Source organism: Hylobates moloch, unplaced genomic scaffold (genome assembly GCF_009828535.3).
Source record: "Hylobates moloch isolate HMO894 unplaced genomic scaffold, HMol_V3 SCAFFOLD_9, whole genome shotgun sequence".
Classification (NCBI taxonomy): domain Eukaryota; kingdom Metazoa; phylum Chordata; class Mammalia; order Primates; family Hylobatidae; genus Hylobates; species Hylobates moloch.
Window position 1 is genome coordinate 77,133,731 of NW_026652284.1, and position 10,583 is coordinate 77,144,313.

The 10,583-nt window shown below is 36.1% G+C and overlaps 1 protein-coding gene across 1 annotated transcript in view; it reads left to right on the forward strand.

Annotated features, from left to right (window-relative positions):
* CPQ (carboxypeptidase Q) overlaps positions 1-10,583 on the forward strand; it is a 523,193-nt gene that overhangs the window by 310,093 nt on the left and 202,517 nt on the right. The window contains exon 5 of the mRNA XM_032760098.2: positions 9,206-9,317. Coding sequence (XP_032615989.1) covers positions 9,206-9,317 — 112 coding nt within the window. The remainder of the gene's footprint in view (positions 1-9,205; positions 9,318-10,583) is intronic.

Below are 10,583 nucleotides of genomic sequence, written 5' to 3' on the forward strand. Positions count from 1 at the left end.
ATTTTTCCTCCAAGATATGTAAATTCTAATAAAAAATAAGACAAGATCAGGGAATGGGGATAATAGTATTCTTTTAAACAAGGATGCAAGAAAATGAAATGTTTAATTTTTGCAACATCTCCTTTCTAAAACAAAATATACTGATGGAAATTTGGCTTGTTTCCTAGAGTCTCAACACAGGGGTTATTAACTGCGATGGCCGGGCTAGTACTATGTGAGGTGGAGTATGATAAAAGGATAAAATGGATAGCAACTGGATGCTTGTGCAGGCATGGAGCCTTTCAATGTAAAGTTGGCTCCTTGACACTCTGTCCTGAAGCTTGAGCTGATTTTTAACATCATTAAAAATCAGGTCATTGAGAAGTCTTTTTTTAGGGATGTCTGTAACATTTTTTGACTGTCTTATGTTTAAGCATCCAAATAAAAGTTGTTCTCAGGTGTCATCATCATAGGAAGCCATTCAGCTACCCTAAAGTTCACTAAAAAGTCTTGGAACTTGAGATGATTGACTTCTGACTCCTCATTGTCAGTGTGGTCCGGGGACATGGCAGGCAGGAGCCAACTGCTTAAGGTAGAAATGCTTTGAGTAACTTTCATTTAAACTGCACAGACTATCATGGCTGGGTATTTTTCAAAGCTACATAGGGTTCTGGAATTTTAGAAACCATTAGGGGCCGAGAAGAATCTGTCAGCTTATAGATCTAAATGTTCAAAATTTAAGTTAAAGGCTGTTTCTTTTGGTAGGAAGCACCTTGACTCCCTTTTTTTATAATGGAAGATTGATGATATCTCTATTAGCTTGTTTAAACTGAACCATAAAAGAGTCTGTAGGAGGCCAGGTACAGTGGCTCATGCCCTTAATCTCAGCACTTTGGGAGGCTGAGGCAGGCAGATCACTTGAAGTCAGGAGTTCCAGACCAGGCCAACATGGCGAAAACCAGTCTCTACTGAAAGTACAAAAATCAGCCAGGCGTGGTGGCACGTGCCTGTAATCCCAGCTACTCAGGAGGGTGAGGCATGAGAATCACTTGAACCTGGGAGACAGAGGTTGCTGTGAGCCAAGATCACACCTCTGCACTCCAGCCTGGGTGACGGAGTGAAACTGTGTCTCAAAAAAACAAAAAAAATTCTGTAGGGTACCAAATGCTTTTTTTTTTGGAGACAGGATCTGGCTCTGTGGTACATACTGGAGTGCAGTGGTGTGTTCATGGCTCAGTGTAGCCACAGTCTTCTGGACTCAAGTATCCTCCTACCTCCCCCTCTCCAGTAGCTGGGACTATAGGCATGCACCACTACACCCGGCTATTTTTTTTTTTCCTATAGAGATGAGGTCTCACTACATTGCACAGGCTGGTCTTGAACTCTTGGCCTCAAATGATCCTCCCTCGACCTCCCAAAGTGCTCGGATTACATGTGTGAGCCACCATGCTTGGCCTTCTTCTTCTTTTTTAAAATCCTACCCACTTAGCATGACAAAGACCTGGGACATAATGGTAAGTGAATAGTTGTAAGGAATGAGAAGTTCTAGCTGTGCACTGTACCATGCTTGGATTTGATTATGGGAAAGATGATCAATATTAACATAGAAGTTACCTAAACTCTCTGCATCTTTTTCCTTACCTCAGGAAGTTCGAATACAATGTTGTAATTCAGCTCTTCTACTCTTCCTGTCCTCTCAAATGAGACAACTTATACTGTGGTTGCTGAGGCTAAATAGAGGAGGAATTCAAATACATGGTTCTTCTACTTAAGAGAAGATCATCTCCAGTTGCATCTAATCATGACTTCTGGATGCAATCCAGTTGCCTCCATTTCATGAGAATGATTTCCTTCCATAGACATTCTCTGCTGTTCCCCTATCGTCAAATCAATGTTTAATCAATTCCAGCCATTTCTTGCAAATCCACTGCAATCACATTTTATAAATCTACCTAGTGCTTGGTTTCTATGCGCCACAGATAAATTAGGTCCTTCTTGTTTTATCCGTAGCTATCAGTCTAGTAACATGCTCACAGCATGCAACCAGGAATAGGCATGATCTCCTTTTTGTGAGTCTAATCTGAGTGTCCTTTACAAGTAAGAGGGGATAGTCAGGGAGTGGAAACAGCTCTTTTCAGGACCAGCTGGGTGATCCATGAGCATTTGAACAGATGGCCCATTTTTGTGGGAAAGGATTCTGTAGCCTACAAGCTAACACCCAACAGCTTCACTGAAAAAAAAAAAAAAGCTTGAAGATAAGAAATCAATTCAAGTGGAACTCACATGTTTGCTGTGTTGCCTGTGAACACACCCTGTATGTCAAGAGCTTAGCTTTATTCTGTAGACCACCTAGTCAGAATCACTGGGGAGGAAAATATTTGTTCAAACATAGTCCCTTTTGTCTGTGCTGGGCAATAGCACAATACATTCAGCAACTGCCCTCTGAAAGCCAAGGCTTTGTCTCCAGTGGGGATTATGAAAACATGGATTTCTTGAGAAATGCCTGCCCACCTGTGTTTAGATTTTAAATTTTAGGAAGATGCTTGACAGCCAGAAAAGAGATGCTCAGGGAAAAGTCTGTTGAGATTATAGAGACTTTTTGAAAGACCATTACCTCCTTTAAAATGATTAGAAGAGGAATTCTTGAAAACTCTCATGGAATATTGTATTAGATGTAACCTTGAAAGGTTTTATTTATCCCTTCTCTTTTAGCTTTCTGTCTAAGGCCTCAGAATGTAGTCTATTTTAGAAACTCTCCAAGGAAGGAAATTTTTCATAACCTTTCCCCTGTTAGTCATTTTTTTTTAACTTCAACAAAAGCCTGCATCAGAAGATGCTTGCTCGCTTACATGACCCTAATGCTCACTGCTGCAGTCCAAGCCTGGCCTCCTTTGCGCTTTCTTCTGTTGTTCATATTCTTCACAGTGGGACCTGTCTTAGCTGAAGCCCATTATTAGGTCACTCGTTGGCCTCTTCTCTAAGGCTTAATAATTATTTTTTTTCTCCTTTTTTGGTACGTCATATTTTTTCAACCATTTAATGATTTTTGTTGTTGAAAATTTGGGGATTTCCTGTGTCTGGAAATGCATTAGGCCTCAAACTTTGTACCCCTAAGACTTTTCCTGCTACCTTTTAAAAGACACCAAGTAAAATTAAGACTAGGAGAAGAAAGCTGCTGCAATTTTGAAAAAATCACAAAAGCCAAAAAAAAAAAAAAAAAAAAAAAAAAAAAAAAAACAAGTAGCTGTCTTTCTGGTTTTTGATTGAGCAAGATGTTTGTATAATGAAGCATACTTTATTGTCAGATGGGCCTGTTGTTTACTGACAATTGACCAACATGAATGTGGTAAGGTTTAGATGAATATCTGTACAACTCACATATTTTTTAATGAAGAGAGTTAAAAGCTAAGCATGCCAAGAAAATAAGTATGACTCAAAAGTGGCCCTTTCTTAGCATATTGGATGTATTGTAGCTTCTAGTTACCAAGGGCCTTTGAAGATGACTGGGCCATTATTTTAATACTTTTTAGTATGCTTCTGGATTCAATTATTGCAGATTTTTACAATTATATTTGATCTCTAGTTAGTTTATAAGGAGGACACTATCTTTGTCAGGTTTTAATATCAAGATTGTGATAGCTTTGTAAGTAAATGTAGACATTTTCTATACTTTTTCTTTGCTTTAGAACAGTTGAAATAGAACAAGATCAATCTGACATCTAATGTTTGGTTGAACTCACTTCTAAAACTGTCTGAGCCCCTTGATTTTCAAAGGTAGGTTTTTGATAATTCTTGCTGTAGTTTAACATATCACACATATGGAAGACTTTATTTATCTATGTTCAATCTAGAGAATAGTAATGGAAGGATTACACATGTTCTCACCACTGAGTTGCAGAAACAGAACACTATCAGTGTCTTTGAAGGTCACTGTGTTCCCGTACCTGATCACCTCCTCCTGTCTGCCCTAACTCCCATTTGACATAAACACAATGCTAACTTTGGTATACTATTGCTTTTCTTTTCTTCATAGTTATACCATCTTTGTATGTATTACTGAGGATCATATTATTTAGTTTAGTTGAAATTTACATTATAGAATCATAATCTTCTACTTCTTTTGTCTTCTTTGGGTTTTTGTTTTTTGTTGCCTATTTTTGTTTTGAGATTCACTTATATTTAATAATGCATCACTAGGTCATTTTCGGTTTACTTTACTACTTTGTCATAGTCCATTGTGTGACTATTTCACAATGTATCGATTCTACTGATGATGGACATTTGTGTGTTTTCAGTTTGAGAACTTCTGAATGTGTCTGTATGACCGTTTTGGTCCATGTCTCCTGGTATTAGAATTCCTCTAATGTTTACACCAAGAGTGGAATTGTTGGATTGTGGAATGCACATATGTTCAACTTTATAAGGATATGTCCAATTGTTTTCCCTTAGTGATTTTAACAATTTCCTGCTTCTACCAGGAGGGGATAAGAATTCCTATTGCTCAGCCTCCTTGCCAAGATCTCATTTGTGTGATTTTAAATTTTTTGACAGATAGTTGTAAAGTGGTATCTTTTTAAGGATTTAATTTACATTTCCCCAATTGGTAATGAAATTGGTCACCTTTTCAAATGCTTGCTGTCCATTCATAATCTCTTTTCTTTGAAATGCCTCTTTATGTGTTTTGCCTATTTGCTTTTTGGGTTTCTTGTCTTTTTTTATTGATTTGTAAGAATTCTTTATCCATTTTGAATATAAATCATTTTGAGTTATATATATTGTAAATGTCTTCTTCTAATTTCTAGCAACTCCTCTCATTCTATGATTTCTCTTGATGAACATAAAGGCTTCATTTTATGATAGTTAAATTTATACATCTACTATTCATGCTTTGAATTTTTATTCTATTTTAAAATCTTCACACTGAAGATATAAAGATATTTTTCTCTTTTGTACTTAAAACTATCATTATATTGTGTTTATTTATTTTCCATCTTCCCACCAGAATCTAAATTCAATTAAGGCTAGAATATTTGCTTGTTTTGTTCATTTTGGTATCTCTAGCACATAGTGGGAACTCAATAAAAATTGTTGAAGGAAACCATGACTGAATGCCAGAGAGCAGAAATTTTCTTCAATATCTTGCATTAGCTCATTTTCCTAAGAATGCACATCCTCTGAGGCTATTTCCTCTCCCTAGTCCTGCCATATTTTTCATATGTCTCATTTTCATCTCATAATCAGGTGGATCCATTTGGACTCGGTTCTTCATATGCACCAGTAACAGAGGGGCTTGTCCTCAGGCTGCTCTCTGCACATCTTTGATTTCATCCATCTCCACTCTCAGACCTACAGCTGGCCTGCGGGTGGATGTATGCCGTTGCCATTCTGGTTCCTTCTCCTAGCAGGCTTTCATCCAGTGCATTTCTGTTCGACTGCGGTGTATTCTTCCCCTATTCCCAAGGCCCTCATTCCCAAGGTAGTCAGGGCTAATTTAGTCTGCCTCACAAATAACAAACCCTACATTTCGAAGAGCTAGAGTTCCCATTCTGCCTTTCTAGTTGTTTTGTTACAGCTGCTATTGCTATTGTTGTTTTCAGAGTAATTTTTTTACTCTATACTGCATTTGGAAGAGATGGTGGTGAAAAGGAAGTTCGGGGAAGGAATTGGTCAGTGCCTTCAGTGCCTCAGGACGCAGAACACCAGGGGTAGATGGGCAGGTGCCCACTTCTCTGTTGATTCTAGGCCATGCTTTTGCTCAGAGGAATCTGGATCTGGCAACAGAGGCAGTGAAGGGACTGTGCATTTTCCTAACATTTATCAGGTGATATTTTTCATGAAACTTCAGTTTACTGCATTTCTGGGTAGTCTGTTTTTGTTTTGTTTGTCAAAATCAGATCCAAGTTTATTATAACTAATGTTCTTTTATGCCTGACCCTGACATAAGGGAGATTTTCAGTAGCCTTGTGCATTGGGATATTTTTCTGGATTATCTTTTGTGAGGTGACATTAAGGAATGCTAGCCACATTCCATTTTGAGTGAAACCTCCTGCACTGCTATTTTCTAAGTGTATGCAGAAGCTCTTATATTTGGAACATTCAAGTTCATTCAAATTGCTACTGAATTAGAAGTAGCTTTTTGTCATTACCTAGTTTTAAATCAATAGATATTAAAATTACTACTACTATTTCATTGTTGCCCCAGTTTTTTTCTGATTAAAAAAATATACTAAAACAAGCTCTCATAATCCAGAGAATATGTAATCATTCTTCTATAGCACTATACCAAAGACCTTATCCTATGGGATATCGCTTAGTTTCCTATCATTCAAAAACCATCTTTCCAATTTTTTAACTACTAGTTTAAGTAATATTTTAGTAGCTTACAGAATGGAGGAAAGATAAAGAAGTATGATCGTAAACAACCTCAATTATTCTGAAAGAAATCTGAAGGATAAAATAACAGCTTCCTTGACTTTATTGCTCCTATATATTATCTGAGAAAAAGTTTATTGAAGCACATTTTGACACTTTTAATCCACTGGAACGTCATTGGGAAAATGTTCTGAGAGTCATGAGAATGTTGACTAATTGGGCTGTTTGTCCCACATGGGATTACACCACTACTTTCTGAATCAGAAATTCCTGCTATTGCAACATGAATTATTCTTTATTCTTTATTTTTCCCCCTTAGAAACAATCCATTTGGGTTCATTACATAGCCATTTGTTAGTTTGGGGGATTGTGCTTATTTGTAACTACAATGAAGTCATACTAGATTGGGTCTGTATGTAAGTCAGTGGGAGATCCTGCAGCTGCTCAGTGAATCATTCAGTGCAAAGCGTCACCCTAATATTTTAACCCCAAAGTCCTGCTTTCCCAAAGTCATGGGCAATATTTATTTTAATCATCAAGAAGATTGGTTCAACTTTGGTTTACTTAGTACATGTTGCACATACATGTCAATCTGTAAAACTTTAAAAAAAATTATATTGAAATATAATATTCTCAGAGAAAGTGCACAAATCCTAAGTGTATATGGTGAACTTTTACAAACTGAGTACACCTGTGTAACTGCTACCCAGATCAGAAAACAGAACATGACCAGCACCCCAAAAGGTTTCCTATACCCCCTTTTTGTCACTAACTCTCCTCACCAAGGGTAATCACTCTCTTGTTTTGCGTGTTTTTATACTTTATATAAATGGAATTATACATCATGTGTTATTTTGTATCTGGCTTCTTTCATTCTTCATTATGTTTATGAGACTCATACAAATTTATCATGAATTGTGTTTTTTCATTTTCCATTTCTACCTTATTGCTATGGAGTGTCCTATTGATAAATACAACACAATTTATTCATTCTATTGTCAGCAGACATTTGATGAGTTTCCTTTTTTTTTTTTTTTTTAGGAGGGTTAGGCCTATTATGAATATTCTGTTATGATCATTCCAGTACATCTTTTTTCATTAAAGTATACACACACACACACACACACACACACACACACACACACACACACAAGTCATGTTGGATATATAACGAGGAGTAGAATTGCTGGGTCATAGTTTTGTGCACGTTCAGATTTAATAGATAAGCCAGTTTTTCCAGGTGGTTGAATGTACTTACACTAGCAATGTACAAGAGTTCCAGTTGCTCTATCTCCTCACCAATATTTGGCATATTTTGTCTTTTTCATTTTAGCCATCCGGTTCGATATGTATTGAATGTGGTTTAATTTATATTTCCCTAATGATAATGAAGCTGAGTATCTTTTTATATAATTATTAGCAGTTTGCATATCTTTCTTTGTGAGTTCTCTGTTCATATATGTATATATATATGCTGAATATTTTCTGTTTTTCTGTGGGTTACCTTTTCACTCTCTTAGTGGGGTCTTTTGATGACTAGATATTCCTAATTTTAAAAAAAACTCTCACATATAAAAGATCTTAGTAAATATTTAGAAAATTGTTAACCAATGTGTGAGGATCTGAGTAGTGACATGTTTAACTCAAAACATAATTTATTATTTTTTTCTTTTATGGTTTATAATTTTTGTGTCCAGTTTAAGATATCTTTGCCTACTTCAAATTGGCAAAGTTATACTATGCCTTCCTCTAAAATCTGTATTTAGATATGTAATTCATTTGACGACATATTTGTATGTTTTATAATGATCAAGATACATTTTTTAAACCAATATTCTATATACCCCAGCATCACTTTACTTGGTTTATAACTTGTCTGAAATTTGTCCACAAAATTTAGTTTCAGTGAATTTTTTTATATTTTCTTAGAATTACTAATACTTCCTAACAAGAATTTTAAAACTGTGATGATTTAAAATGTGTATTATAATTTCTAGATTTATTTAATACTAATGTCAGTTGAAATTTCCCTTAAAAGTTCTGTTCAATTGGATCTAGTTTTGAAATCCAGCTATTTATTTATTAAACATCAATCTATAATGCATAAAACAATTTTTTAAATAAATTATTGTTCTCATTTTCTCATTTAAATCAATTCAACACGTTTATTACGTTTCTTCTAGAATTTGGGACAATTAAGAATGTTGTTGAAGTTTCAAGCTTCATTTTTATGTCATTTAGGTTTTAAGCCATATAATAAATTTATCAAATATCTGTCAGTAATAAGCCAATTTCTTTTTTTTTTTCTTTTGAGATGGAGTCTTGCTCTGCCGCCCAGGCTGGAGTGCAGTGGCGCAATCTTAGCTCTCTGCAAGCCCCACCTCCCGAGTTCACACAATTCTCCTGCCTCAGCCTCCCAAGTAGCTGGGACTACAGGCACCCGCCACCACGCCCAGCTAATTTTTTGTATTTTTAGTAGAGACGGGGTTTCACCGTGTTAGCCAGGATGGTCTTGATCTCGTGACCTCGTGATCTGCCCGCCTCGGCCTCCCAAAGTGCTGGGATTACAGGCGTGAGCCACCACGCCTGGCCAAGCCAATTTCTTTAGTAGTCAAAATTATCTTAATAAAGGTACAAAGTGAGGATTTTTATTACTATTAGGATAGACTTAGACCCCTTATATAATTCCTCAATACCAAGTTTTCCACTAATAATGACACATATCTTTAAAGACATAAAAATAGGAAAGAAAATATAAAGGTTTCATTTTTATATTTTGAATACCTATAAATGTTTACTCTTTGATGTCATTTTTGCTTAGTTTTATTTTTTGTCTTTTTATTATTTGTTCTAGGTTGTACTGGTCAGTGGACATCTGGACAGCTGGGATGTTGGGCAGGGTGCCATGGATGATGGCGGTGGAGCCTTTATATCATGGGAAGCACTCTCACTTATTAAGGATCTTGGTAAATATTTAGAAAATTGTTAACTAATGTGTGAGGATCTCAGTAGTGACATGTTTAACTCAAAACACAAAATACTTAACAGATTAGTTACTATGGTATGTTCAAAGATCCTCTTGAGGTCAGCTGATTCCCAGAAAAGAAACAACTTATCCTCTTAAAGAAATTTTTATTCATGTGTACACCAGACATCTAAAATGTCAAATGTTATTATCAGCCACTGGGGAAAATGAACAAGCAAATAAAACTAAAGCAAATGTAACCACACCAGCTAAAGAATATGCAAGGAAAAAATGATGAAATGCAAAGAAAAATCAGCAGCACCTCCTACTTCCTTTCCCTTATTCATCTTAACACATTATCAGACTATTAGGACAATGGATAAAGGCTGGTCGTCTTTCCATCATAGAAATAAAAGAGTAACCTAGGATAGAAAGAATGATTTCCATAGCCACAATAAAGAATCCAGGCAGATAATTTTTTGTTGCAATGTCTGTCCCATGCACGATAGGATGTTTTGCAGCATCCCTGACCTCTTCCCACTAGAAGCCAGTAGCACCCTCCCCTAACCTCAAGTTATGATAACAAAAATGTCTCCAGACATTGCCAGATGTCCCCTGGGGGGACAGGGGAAGCAGTTGCCCCATTTTGAGAACCACTAATATAAACTAATAAAAATATCTAGGTAACCTGAATACAGGGTCATTTTGTTAAAGAAAACAAACTAATTGGAAATCTTACATTGTATATATGCTTTTACCACAATTACTATACATGACAGAAAATATTTTGACCACCTACTTTGCTTTTTATAAAGCACTTTGTAAAAGCTGGGCACATAGGCTTAAAGCATGTCCTCTGTTCTTAAGGCTCTTAGAATGGAGTGGGTAACCTTCACACATACATACACACATAGTTATCAATATAGACATAATTTCAACATCTAATTTTAGAATTGGGGAAGGTTTGAGAGAGAAGTTATCCAGCAAATAAAACTGAAAATCACACATTCCTTCACAGAAAATCTGGGAGATGCTATGTTAATTCTCTTCTCCTCTTCTCTTAAAAACATTCCCTTGGCTATCTCTTCTTTCTGTTTCTCGTATCATTCCAGAAAGAAGTGGGTTCTAGAGGAAAGCAGGAAAAAGTCAAACATTTTTTCCTCTTCAAAAAGCACCGATAATGATTTGGGACATTAATTTTATTTCAGTATGTTCAACCAGCTTGATTGGAAGCACAGTGGTAGAGTAAAAAGAGAAACTTTCTTTT